The 13,314-nt window shown below is 36.0% G+C and overlaps 1 protein-coding gene across 3 annotated transcripts in view; it reads left to right on the forward strand.

Moving 5' to 3' along the window:
* The window catches only part of SLC2A13 (solute carrier family 2 member 13), a 445,982-nt gene that overhangs the window by 82,359 nt on the left and 350,309 nt on the right, over window positions 1–13,314 (forward strand). For all 3 annotated transcript variants that reach the window (XM_032646426.1, XM_032646428.1, XM_032646427.1), the window contains exon 2: window positions 3,852–4,011. In XM_032646426.1, coding sequence (XP_032502317.1) covers window positions 3,852–4,011 — 160 coding nt within the window. The remainder of the gene's footprint in view (window positions 1–3,851; window positions 4,012–13,314) is intronic.

Here is a 13,314-nt window from a genome sequence, read left to right on the forward strand (position 1 = left end):
TATTTGCTTATTATTTTATGAAACTCATAAAATCATATGATTTTTTTCACCATCACCATATACCGACAAGCACTACAGTAGCAAATAACATTGGTAGAAAATACAGAGTATATAGTTCTGAGACTTAATGGTCTGACTTGTGTACAAACTCAATAAATGCTTACCAGTAGTTTTACAACAATACAGTGAATATTCCAGAAGTAGATATATGTACTATTTAAATAAATTTTCTTGATCTGTTTATTTGTTCTACCTTTGAACAAAGCAAACAAATACATAGCAAAAAAATATCTAAAATAGATGAAATTGGAGATGATTGTGGCATCAGGAAGGAGTTTAGTTCACAGAATAAGTACCATGAAGTCCAAAACACTTGGTAGAGGTGTGCCTCTCTGACTTCTACATAAAAAGGGAGATAAAAGATGGCTATGTGATTTATAGTGCCCATAAACAAACAGAAGTCAGTTATTGAGAAACACAACTATTGCAGCTGCTGAGACTAGAGAGGAGTTTCTCCTTTGTCGGAATGTGGTAAATGGCAACTTTTCAGCCCTTGTACAGAAAACACAGCCACAGGATTTCTTAGTGCTGATACCTTCAATAGCAGCAGGCTATTTATTTTATTTTATTTTATTATTATTTCTTTTTGCGGTACGCGGGCCTCTCACTGTTGTGGCCTCTCGCATTGTGGAGCACAGGCTCCGGACGCGCAGGCTCAGCGGCCATGGCTCATGGACCCAGCCGCTCCATGGCATGTGGGATCTTTCCGGACCGGGGCACGAACCCGTGTCCCCTGCATTGGCAGGCGGACTCTCAACCACTGCGCCACCGGGGAAGCCCAGCAGCAGGCTATTTTTTGACATCGTAAAGATCAATTCATTAAAAACAATTCTACATGGGTCTATTATGCAACCCATTGATGTTCTTGCTTAAACTGGGTATCTGTTTATAGTATCTACAAATATAAAAAGATTTAATTACTTTAGATAATCCTTTTTTTCACTATGCTTTTGCTGACTGTTGATTAGATGTTAGATTTATGTTAAATAACCAGACATATCTGGAAACTGGAAGTGCCACTGGGAAGTGAGCTAGATATGGCCAGCAGGGCAAAGATTTTCTCTTAAGAAATAATTTAGAATTGGCTCAAAGTTGTATACCCTAGAACTGTAATTTTTTAAATATGTGGTGAGCATCAGGATCACTTGTAGGATTTTTAAAAGACAGGCTCATCTCCCACCTCTGTAGTTTTCTACTTAATATATTTGGGTGGGTGAGGTGAATGCATCTGCATTTTATTTTTATTTATTTATTTATTTATTTTAAAACATCTTTATTGGAGTATAATTGCTTTACAATGGTGTTACTTTCTGCTGCATAACAAAGTGAATCAACTATCCGTATACATATATCCCCATATCTCCTCCCTCTTGTGTCTCCCTCCCTCCCACCCTCCCTATCCCACCCATCTAGGTGGACACAAAGCACCGAGTTGATCTCCCTGTGCTATTCAGCTGCTTCCCGCTAACGATCTATTTTACATTTCTATATAATTTGTAGTGCATATATGTCCATGCCACTCTCTCTCTTCCTCCCAGCTTACCCTTCCCTCTCCCCGGGTCCTCAAGTCCATTCTCTACGTCTATGTCTTTATTCCTGTCATGCCCCTAGCTTCTTCAGAACGATTTTTTTTTTTTAGATTCCATATATATGTATTAGCATATGGTATTTGTTTTTCTATTTCTGACTTACTTCATTCTGTATAACAGTCTCTAGGTCTATCCACCTCACTACAAATAACTCAATTTCATTTCCTTTTATTGCTGAGTAATATTTTTTATATTTTATAAAAAATATATTTTATATATTTTTATATGTGCCACATCTTTTATATATGTGCCACATCTTCTTTATCCATTCATCTGTCGATGGACACTTAGGTTGCTTCCATGTCCTGGCTATTGTAAATAGTGCTGCAATGAACATTATGGTAAATGACTCTTTTTCAGTTATGATTTTCTCAGGGCATATGCCCGGTAGTGCGATTGCTGGGTCGTATGCTAGTTCTATTTTTCATTTCTTAAGGAACCTGCATACTGTTCTCCATAGTGGCTGTATCAATTTACATTCCCACCAACAGTGCAAAAGGGTTCCCTTTTCGCCACACCCTCTCCAGCATTTATTGTTTGTAGATTTTTTGGATGATGGCCATTCTGACTGGTGTGAGGTGATACCTCATTGTAGTTTTGATTGGCATTTCTCTAATGATTAGTGATGTTGAGCATCCCTTCATGTGTTTGTTGGCAATCTGTATATCTTCTTTGGAGAAATGTCTATTTAGGTCTTCTGCCCATTTTTGGATTGGGTTGTTTGTTTTTTTGATATTGAGCTGCATGAGCTGCTTGTATATTTTGGAGATTAACCCTTTGTTACTTGCTTCATTTGCAAATATTTTCTCCCATTCTGAGGGTTGTCTTTTCATCTTGTTTACAGTTTCCTTTGCTGTGCAAAAGCTTTGAAGTTTCATTAGGTCCCATTTGTTTATTTTTGTTTTTATTTCCATTTCTCTAGGAGGTGGGTCAAAAAGGATCTTGCTATGATTTATGTCATAGAGTGTTCTGTCTATGTTTTCCTCTAAGAGTTTTATAGTGTCTGGTCTTACATTTAGGTCTTTAATCCATTTTGAGTTTACTTTTGTGAATGGTGTTAAGGAGTGTTCTAATTTCATTCTTTTACATGTAGCTGTCCAGTTTTCCCAGCACCACTTATTGAAGAGGCTGTCTTTTCTCCATTGTATACTCTTGCCTCCTTTATCAAAGATAAGATGTCCATATGTGTGTGGGTTTTGTCTCTGGGCTTTCTATCTTGTTCCATTGATCTATATTTCTTTTTTTGTGCCAGTACCATACTGTCTTGATTACTGTAGCTTTTTAATATAGTCTGAAGTCAGGGAGCCTGAATCCACCAGCTCCGTTTTTCTTTCGCAAGATTGCTTTGGCCATTTGGGCTGTTTTGTGTTTCCATACAAATTGTGAATTTTTTTTGTTCTAGTTCTGTGAAAAATGCCATTGGTAGTTTGATAGGGATTGCATTGAATCTGTAGCATCTTCATTTTTAAAAAAAGACACACAAGTGATTCTAGTGATCCGTGAAGTTTGAGAATTGCCACCATAGATTATGCTGTATTAATTTTATATAGAAAAAAGTTTAAAGCGTATATAACCAAATACACGTTATCCACAAAACCATCTGTTTTATGGTTAAGATCATCTGTTTTTGAAGACTGTAAATTCCCAAGTTACTATTCATTGTAAGCTGTTTCTGAAATGTACATCTAGCCAGTTGAGTAAGGTGATTTAATGTATAGACATCTAATTAGTAAACCAATTAAGAGTTTTGGCATGTCTACTGGAAATGATGACTTTGAATAGTTAAATATGTATTTTGGGATAATTTTTTATTCTTGCCATTGTCTGATTACATTTCCATATGGACCAACAATATTTCAATAATTATATTCTATCTAGAGAGCATTTTCCTATTTTTAGTTTTCAAAAAGTTATAAAGCATACTGACATACATTCTAAAGTTATCTGAGATCTCTAGGGGTACTTTCGTTTGTAGGCTTTCAAGTGATAATATGAAAAATGATACTCAGAGATTGGTATCTCACATCTTATCTGCAGTAGTCACTACTTATAAACAAAATCTTTAAATATGTGGTAAACCTTTGTTTAAAGTAGAAAACTAAGCCCGTATATGTGTGTGTATGTCTTAATCTGTCTTAATATCTATGACAACAGAAATCTTGGATAAATGTCTAATGTTTACTTTTTATTGTTCCTTTATAGGCATTGCTTCTATGACAGTGCCAGTGTACATCGCTGAGGTCTCACCCCCCAATTTAAGAGGTCGATTAGTCACCATTAATACCCTCTTCATCACGGGAGGGCAGTTCTTTGCAAGTGTTGTCGATGGAGCCTTCAGTTATCTCCAGAAAGATGGATGGAGGTCTGTAAATAGTTCTTACATTTAATTTTCAAATAGATTATGAGTATTTAGGGTATGGAAGAAAAATTGAGAAATGATAGAAAAAATATAGGGTATTTTGAATCATTATAGCTAGTTTATATGATGGCGTTCAGCAAAATTGAAAGTGGACAAGAAGCTGATATTTATTTTTAATGATAGACAAGGAACCTACCATTAAGAATTGATATTTACAGGGTGTTTTAGCATTTAGGTGACGTTACTCACAATGTGTGATATATTTTGCAATATTTGTTTAAAAATGAATGCAGCAATAAATATGCATGGAGTTTTTGAATTGTATCAGTGATTGACAAGCTGTTTATAAACTGCAGATATAACTAACATCCTTTTGGGATTTAGGTAGCTACATTCTAATCTGAATGAAAGAAAACTCAGTCTTTAAAGGTACAGGTTTAGTTATATAAAAAGATGTTATATATGTAAAACTTAAAATACACAAATTATTTATGATCATTATTTGGCTTACTTTGAATCAAAAGAGATGAGAAAAATGTTTTAAAAACTGCTTTAAAATATTTTCAAACCTAATATTGTAAAACAAGCTGATCTTATATTAAAGCTTAAAGATATTATGGCCTCTGGATTTTGATATACTTCATGGTATTCAAAACAACAGATTCATGTAACCATTCCAGGGTTTTAAATTTTAATAAAATTTCCCTATACTCTGTATAGGTGCTGGAGAGAAAATATTCCACAAGACAGACTTCTGGTGTGTTAGCATGGTGCTTAAACTATTGAAGTTAATTCTTAACAGCTGAAGAAAAAGGGTCTGCTGCTATGTGGATGTAGGGAATTAAACTTACATATGTAAGCAGCACAATTAATCGAAGCTATTGAAGACTTAGGCTGATGAAGTTTTGTTAAGTCATGTGAGAAAACTCACTGAAGGCAGTTAGGGTGTATGTTTGTCCGGACCATTAAAGAGAGGACACATTTCTTTAAAATATTAGCTGTGTCTGCACGTGTTGCTAAACCACTTTCTACCTCTGAAGGAATGAATCTCCGAAAAAGTGAGAAATTACTGAAAAATTGAAGAGGCAAGAACTTCATCTTTCTTTTCCACTCTGTAGAAGAACAGAAAGTGGGAGATGATAGCTTGTTACCAGCGTGACCTGGTATTTTGAGTTTTTACTGGAAGCTCAATGGAAGTCAGTTAATCTTTCAGCCCCACATAGCTTTAAGATCTAAATTATCTATTTACATTTTGTTAAGGAATTTCATTAATGTAACCACTATAGAAATATATATCTGCTTTTATTAAAAATCTGTTTTTAAATGAAAACATATAAATTACATGAGTCATGTTTTTAATCCAAGTATCACAATTTATTTTTATGTATTTATTTTATTAATTGTAAAAATTAAGCAATTTATTTAAACTAAAAAGAGAGTTTACCCATTTCCCCCATCCCCCACCCACCACGTCTGGAAACCCCTAGTCTGTTCTCTGTATATATGAGCTTGGGTTTTTGTTTATTTGCTTTTTTATTTTGCTTTTTTTCCTTAGATTCCACATATGAGAAAGCTCATACAGTGTTTGTCTTTATCTGTCTTATTTCATGTAGCATAGTGCCCTCAAGGTCCATCCATGTTGCAAATGGCAAGATCTCACTCTTTTTTATGACTGAATAATATTCCATTGTGTGTATATATACCACATTTCCTTTATCAATTCATCCATCAATGTTGGACAATTAGGTTGTTTCCAAATCTTGGCTATTGTAAATAATGCTGCAATGAACATGGGAATACAGATATACGTATCTTTTTGAATTAGTGTTTTCATTTTCTTCAGATAAATATGTAGAAGTAAAATTGCTGGATCTTACGGTAGTTCTATTTTTAATTTTTTGAGCAACCTCCATACTGTTTTCCACAGTGGCTGCACCATTTTACAATCCCACCAACAATGCACAAGGGTTCCCTTTTCTCTACATCCTCACCAACATTTGTTATCTCTTGTCTTTTTGATGACAGCCATCCTAACAGGTGTGAGGTGATAGCTCATTGTGGTTTTGATTTGCATTTTCTTGATGATTAGTGATTTTGAGCATCTTTTCATGTACCTGTTGGCCATCAGAATGTCTTCTTTGGAAAAAATGTCTATTCAGATGCTCTGCTCATTTTTTAATCAGATTGTTTGCGTTTTTGCTATTGAGTTTATATGAAATCTTTATATACTTTGGATATTAACCCCTTATCAAATATGTGATTTGCAAATATTTTCTCCCATTCAGTAGGTTGCCTTTTCATTTTGTTGATGGTTTCCTTTGTTGTGCAAAAGTTTTTAGTATGATATAGTCCCACTTATTTATTTTTGCTTTTGTTGCTTTTACTTTTGTTCTCAGATTCAAAATTTATCTCCAAGACCTATCTCAAGGAGTTTACTGCCTATGTTTTCTTCTAGGAGTGTTATGATTTCAGGTCTTCTGTTCAAGTTTTTAATCCATTTTGAGTTAATTTTGTGTATGGTGTAAGATTTATTCTTTTGCTTGTGGCTGTCCAGTTTTCCCAACACCACTTAAATATAGCAATTTAGGTACCTTTTCTCAGTACTGGGTTAAGAAAGAAAGAAAGATACAGTAGTGAAAATAATTTATGAATGTAGTATCCCTGTGCAGAAGTGGAGGTCTTAGGATAGGCATTAGAACACTTTTGAGAGGCAGGGTGACGTAGTGATAGACAGAGCTGGATTTAAATCTGTTTTCAGTGAGTAATTAGCTACAAGCTTTGGACAAGTTACTTAGTTCCCCTGAAATTCACTTTTGTCATTGTAAAAAATGCGACCAAAGATGCTTATCTTGTAAGGTTATTGTGGGATCTAAATTAATTATTGTATATAAAGTACTCAGCACAGTGTTTGGCACATGGCAAATACTCAATAAATGATGAATCACGTTATTATTTACTATTCTGATGAATGCATAGAAGATGGGTACTACTAGAGGTAAATTGTAAGGGAGGTTGAAGGAAACACATTCTAAGACCTCTGGTTTCTTAACCAGTAAAGTTGTGGCTTGGAGGTGCTAGGGCAGAGGCCTAGAGAAAAAAAATGTTAAATGCTTATATCTACCATAGAAAGTACAAGAAGGAAAAGACTAAAGACAAAAATGATTTTCTAAATAACCATGAGATCCCAGCTGATGTTGGAGGCAGAAAGTTGCAGTAAAGTGAAGTAGCACACCTGTGTGAATTTTTTCCATAATATTGGAGAACCCAGGGGTGAAAAAATAAAATAAGAGGATGGAAAACAGACTTGGGCTAGTATTCAGACCAGTGCATTAACATATCAGATCACTTTGAATCCACTTAGTTTTTGTAAAAATACATGTTTATTTGTGTATACATGCAAATATATCTACTTTTCTTCTTACAAGTGAATTTTCTGTGTACTATTTTCTTCTATTTTTCAGCATCCTTAGCTATGTGTTTACCTCATCTGATTCCTGGACTCATAGGAATGTGGTTACAAGCAAGTGAAAATTGGAGTATTACCTAAGCATCAACATTAGAATTATCAGCAATTATAACTTACTCATGATTATAACAAGATAATTCATCATTTTGTGGCCATGTATTCCAAAAGTTCTAAGGAAATGTGGTTTTAAATATTTCATATAAAATTTCTTTCTCGGGCTTCCCTGGTGGCCTAGTGATTGAGAGTCCGCCTGCCGATGCAGGGGACGCGGGTTCGTGCCCCCGGTCCGGGAGGGTCCCACATGCCGCGGAGCGGCTGGGCCCGTGAGCCATGGCCGCTGAGCCTGCGCGTCCGGAGCCTGCTGCTCCGCAACGGGAGAGGCCACAGCAGTGAGAGGCCCGTGTACCGCAAAAAAAAAAATTTCTTTCTCATACTCATATTTTCATGTATCATAAAGTAAAATGTTCCCTACATTCCAAGAGTTTGAATATGTTAACATTTTGTTTTTTTTTTTTTTTTTTTTTTTGCGGTACGCGGGCCTCTCACTGCTGTGGCCTCTCCCGTTGCGGAGCAGCAGGCTCCGGACGCGCAGGCTCAGCGGCCATGGCTCACGGGCCCAGCCGCTCCGCGGCATGTGGGACCCTCCCGGACCGGGGGCACGAACCCGCGTCCCCTGCATCAGCAGGTGCACCACCAGGGAAACCCTGTTTCTTTTTCATTTGCCTTTTTGACTTTTATTTCTTTGAAACTCTACTTTAAGTTACTAACATTTGATGTCATACTATATACCTAGTGTCCCAGATTAACTAGTTCACTTTACACTGATGAACAGTTTTAGAGTCTGTTAGTGAATATCATTTGATCTTCACCAAAACCTTGAGAGGCACCAGGAACTAGTATTATTCCCTATTTGTAGATTTAAAAAATGCTCAGAGAAGTTAAATATTTGCCTGAGACCACATGGTTATTACATGGTGTAGATTAGAGCCAGTTCTTTTTAGTTGAAATGTAGCCACCTTTTTCCTCATTCTGCTTCTAAGTGTTTAAAGTCTAAAATATGATTACTGATAATTTTTATGATAGTGATAAGATTAAGATATACATTAGATAAAACTGACAGAAAAACTTCTTAGATGTTGAGGTTGTTGAAAGACTAAATCACCCTTTGTGTCAGATGGGTCAAAGCTTCTGTTCTCTTATTGTTTGGATGTCATAGAAATAAATTGTGTTTTGCTGAACTGTTGAAAGATAAGCTTTTCTAGAAAAAATTGCCAGTAGAAGATTGCCTGCTGATACTTTTGTAGCACTGTAGTGTCATATTACTACTATACTGGGAAGAATATCATTGGGCTCCATAAGAAAGAGGAAATAAGGATTTTGAAAATATCAGTAAAGATTAATTTTTTAAAAATAACTTTATTGAAATATAATTAATACACCATTCAATTCACCCATTTAGAATGTACAATTCAGTGGCTTTCAGTATGTTTACAGAGTTGTGCAGTTATCACTACAATCAAATTTTGAACATTTTTATTACCCCGAAAAGAAAACTTGTACCCCATAGCTGTCATCATCCAACTTCCCAGCTCCTCCCAGCTCTAGGCAACTATTTTTTTTTTTTTTTTTTTTTTTTTTATTTATTTATTCATTTATTTATTTTGGCTGTGTTGGGTCTTCGTTTCTGTGCGAGGGCTTTCTCTAGTTGTGGCAAGCGGGGGTCACTCTTCATCGCGGTGCGCGGGGCCTCTCACTGTCCGCGGCCTCTCTTGCTGCGGAGCACAGGCTCCAGACGCGCAGAGCTCAGTATTTGTAGCTCACGGGCCCAGCTGCTCCGTGGCACGTGGGATCTTCCCAGACCAGGGCTTGAACCCGTGTCCCCTGCATTGGCAGGCAGACTCTCAACCACTGCGCCACCAGGGAAGCCCTAGGCAACTATTAATCTACTTTTTTTCCTTATAGAGTTGCCTATTCTGGGTATTTCATGTATCAATATGTGGTCCATTGTGACTGGCTTCTTTCACTTAGCATGTTTTTAAGGTTCATCCATGTTGTAGCATGTGTCAGTACTTCATTTCTTTTTATTGGCAAGTAATGTGGATATACCACATTTTGTTTAGCCATTCGTCTGTTGATGGACATTTGAGTGGTTTCCACTTTTTTGGCTATTAAAAATAATGCTGCTCTGAACATTTGTGTACAAGTTTTAGGGTGGGCATATATTTTCAGTTCCCTTGGGTGTATACCTAGGCGTAGAATTGCTAGGTCATATGGTAACTATGTTTACCTTTGGAGGAACTGCAAGATTGTTCTCCAAACTGGCTGCACTATTTCACATTCCCATTTAGCAATGTATGAGTTCCAGTTTTTCCATATCCTAGTAAACAATTATTATCTCTCTTTTTCAATTACAGTCATCTCAGTGGTTATGAAGTGGCATCTTGTTGTGATTTTGATTTCCATTTCCCTGATGACTAATAATATTGAGAAAGATTTTATTTTTGTCTAATATATTATAGTGCTTACAAAGATGACAGTTACTTTGGTAGTTAAAACTAAATGACATGACATTTTATCACTTTTCTGTGCTAATATTTTTGAATTGTGCTTATTGAACATAGTGAGATTTACTCACTACACCTCAGGCAAAGAAAGGTTTTCTTTCTTTTTTTTTTTTTTTAACATTTTTATTGGAGTATAATTGCTTCACAATATGGCACATGGTTTTCTTTCTTTAATTGCCGAGTTAAAGCCTGGCACTCTATAAACATTATAGTAAAGTGAACTTCGCCACCACCATTATCGGTCTAAAACACTTACCTGGACATGCCACTGCTAAAATGCTTCCAAGGCTCCCCATTTCCTACAGGAAAAAAATCAGTCTCTTCATGGCTTGTAGTGCCTTTCATTATCCAATCCATGCCTGCTTTCCTAGATTTTTAAATTCATTATTACTTCCTTCCTTCCTTCTTTATACAACATAGGTTTACGCCTATAAACTGTATACACTAGTCACATCTTGCTTTTTCATGTTTGTTTTTTTCCTTCTGCTCACTTTGCCTATAATGTCTTTCTACTCTGTCCTGCTTTACTGGTTCAGTTCTCATGTGAAACTGTCTTTGTTCCTTTGCCTTTTCATAATACTTTGTACGTGGCTTCACTTTTATACTCACCATTTTTTTGAACCAGTTTTGACCTTGTACTCATTTTTAGGTCTAGGAAAGGGTCTAGAACATAGTAAAGGCTTACTAAATGTTTATTGAAGTTAGCTGAAATTGACTGGGCTCCAGGGAAGAGACTCTTAACCAAAGTAAAAAGATATTGATTATAAACCAAAATACCAATTCTTTAATTTATGCTGGGGAATAGATATCTTTGCAGGTAGCTGAAAAACTAAATTATTAATCCTAAATATTTCTTACTGAGCATAAAAATCAGAGAAAGAAAACTAGTTTCTGAGCCTATGAAAATTTACATCTCTTAAAATAATGTACCTCTCTGGGCCCCAGGACGTTCTTTGCTTTTCTCTCTCGGATAGAGCTGATTTTCAAATGAGTGTTACTTTATTTATAATTACATAAATCATCATGCGATTTATATTAAAAAGAATGGTATATCTATAGAAGGGCTGAATTCTCCTTTATATTGACTTTTACTGATTCTCAGGTTTAATTTTTTTTAAATTACAGTTATCTTATTCCACCTCACTAGACTGTATACAGTTATTTGCAAAGTATACTGGGTATTTTTGCATGTTTCAACATTCACATGATGTTCTTTTGTTTTTCTTTTTTCAGCTGAAGAAGGAAAATTTGAGGTAATACAGGTGTTGAATGAAAAGCACAAGGTATTAGTGCTAGTTACATCTATATTAGATATTTTTCTGGAGTATCACCAGGCTAATTCATGGACAATGTGAGACTTGTGCTGAGCTTTGAAGAATTGGCAGGCTTCATGTGGACTGAGGTGAAAATGAGGACAGAGAGTAGGATGGATGAGGGCAGGATCAGGAGGCTTGAAACTGAAGTTAAGAGGTACATGGTAGATTGGAGGCAGATTGTAGAGGTCTATGAATTCTAGGCTGGAAGTTTTGAAATTTTATCTACAGACAAAGGGAAGCTACTACTTTTTAAGCAGTTCATGCCATAATGTTAGCCAGTGATTAACATGGCAGCGAGGTCCAGAATTTATTGGAACTCTTGGCTCTTGGGTGGGTTCAGGGAACCTATTGTGAGAATACTGCCAGAATATTGGTGTGAGGTACTGACATGGTACTCTTGGAGACATCAGTTAGTATGGAAATCATTCAGTCATTCAAAAAAAATTTTTGGCACCTACTACATACTCCTGTTGTACTTGATACTAGAGATAGAAAGATCAATAAGAAACGTTCCTGTCCTTAAGCAATCAAGCACCTCACAGACTAATGAAGGAGAGGCTTTTCGTCAGCATGTTAAGTAAATGATAGTGTTATGGGAGCTCTCGGGGAATAAATAACTTAGCTTCAAAAATGGAATGATATTTGAGCTGAGTCTTTTATGAATAAAAGAGTTCGAGGCAGAGTGAGGGAGAGGGAAACTCTAGGTGAAGTATAATTTTCAAAGGCCCTATAGTGTAAAAGAGCCAGTCACGTTTGGGCAATGGCGAGAAGTTTAGAGCGGCTACTGGGAGGGCCGTGATTACTATTTGGGAGTTTGAGAGTGAAGTGGGAAGGCTAGTCTTAACAGGTATGAATAGAACTTTAAATCCATTGCACTCTCTAACAGTACATTGAGTTCAGATTTGTTTATTGACAGTCTTAGAAAATAATTTTAAAAAATCAACATTACTTTAGATTAAAAAATTTATGAGCTTCTCTCCCCCATAATATTTTACGATTTAAAAACCATGCCAATAAGATGATTTTCAGAATCATATTCAAAAGAGGGTGATATTTATAAACAAATTTATGCCAGGGAAAGTACTCTTATTATTTATGACATTGGCCATTTTAAGATAGATGGGTTTGGTTAACAAGTAAATATATTACTACTGAAGATATTTGTAATTTTATTATTGACAGAATTAAGATACAAGATATATATATGACTGTTTATCGTAAAGGTATAGTGGACAGAAGAGAGTTGAAACTTGCTTTAACAACACGTACGTTGCTTTATCTAAGCACTGACATCCTCATTAGCTAATGCTTCAGCAATTGTACAGTGTTATTGTGAGGATCAAATGAGTTTTAGTAGCTGTGAACATACTTACAGACTCTTAAGTGTTCCTAGGTATTGTTTGCTGTTATCTCCAGAAAAATCTTAGGTTGGGTCTCTATCCTGCATAAAGCTGGTAATAAAAATCGCCCCCACGTTCAACTGTCTGAATTTTCCAGGTGAAAAGTTAATATAGTTTGCTAATGAGACTGATTGGCGTTAAGACTAACGTCCCCTGAAGGTAACCATTATGTCATAGACAGAATAAAAAAAAATGTTTAAAACATTGGAGAGCTCCAGTACCAAGAAACTAAAGGGGGATTTGATCCTTGAAGGGAACAGTTCATGGTGAGATATACACCTATGACTTTTTCTCTGAGGGCAGCCCTCAATTCATGATGCTGGGCAGTGAGAACTTAAGAAGAAAACTAGAGTTTTATTGGCTTGTGGTATAAGTGGCTAGAGTTTGGGATGGCCAGAGCAACTGAAATTTAAGGGATAAAATCCAGGAAAAGAATGACCCAGAGAGGAGGAAGCCACCAAATCTGAATATTAATTTGCTACAAATGTTTTACAGATCCCTGAACTGTGAATATTACAGGGGAGATTCCGTGGAGCCTGCAGAAAGCAACAGTTAGAAGA

This window comes from Phocoena sinus, chromosome 10, assembly GCF_008692025.1.
Source record: "Phocoena sinus isolate mPhoSin1 chromosome 10, mPhoSin1.pri, whole genome shotgun sequence".
NCBI lineage: Eukaryota > Metazoa > Chordata > Mammalia > Artiodactyla > Phocoenidae > Phocoena > Phocoena sinus.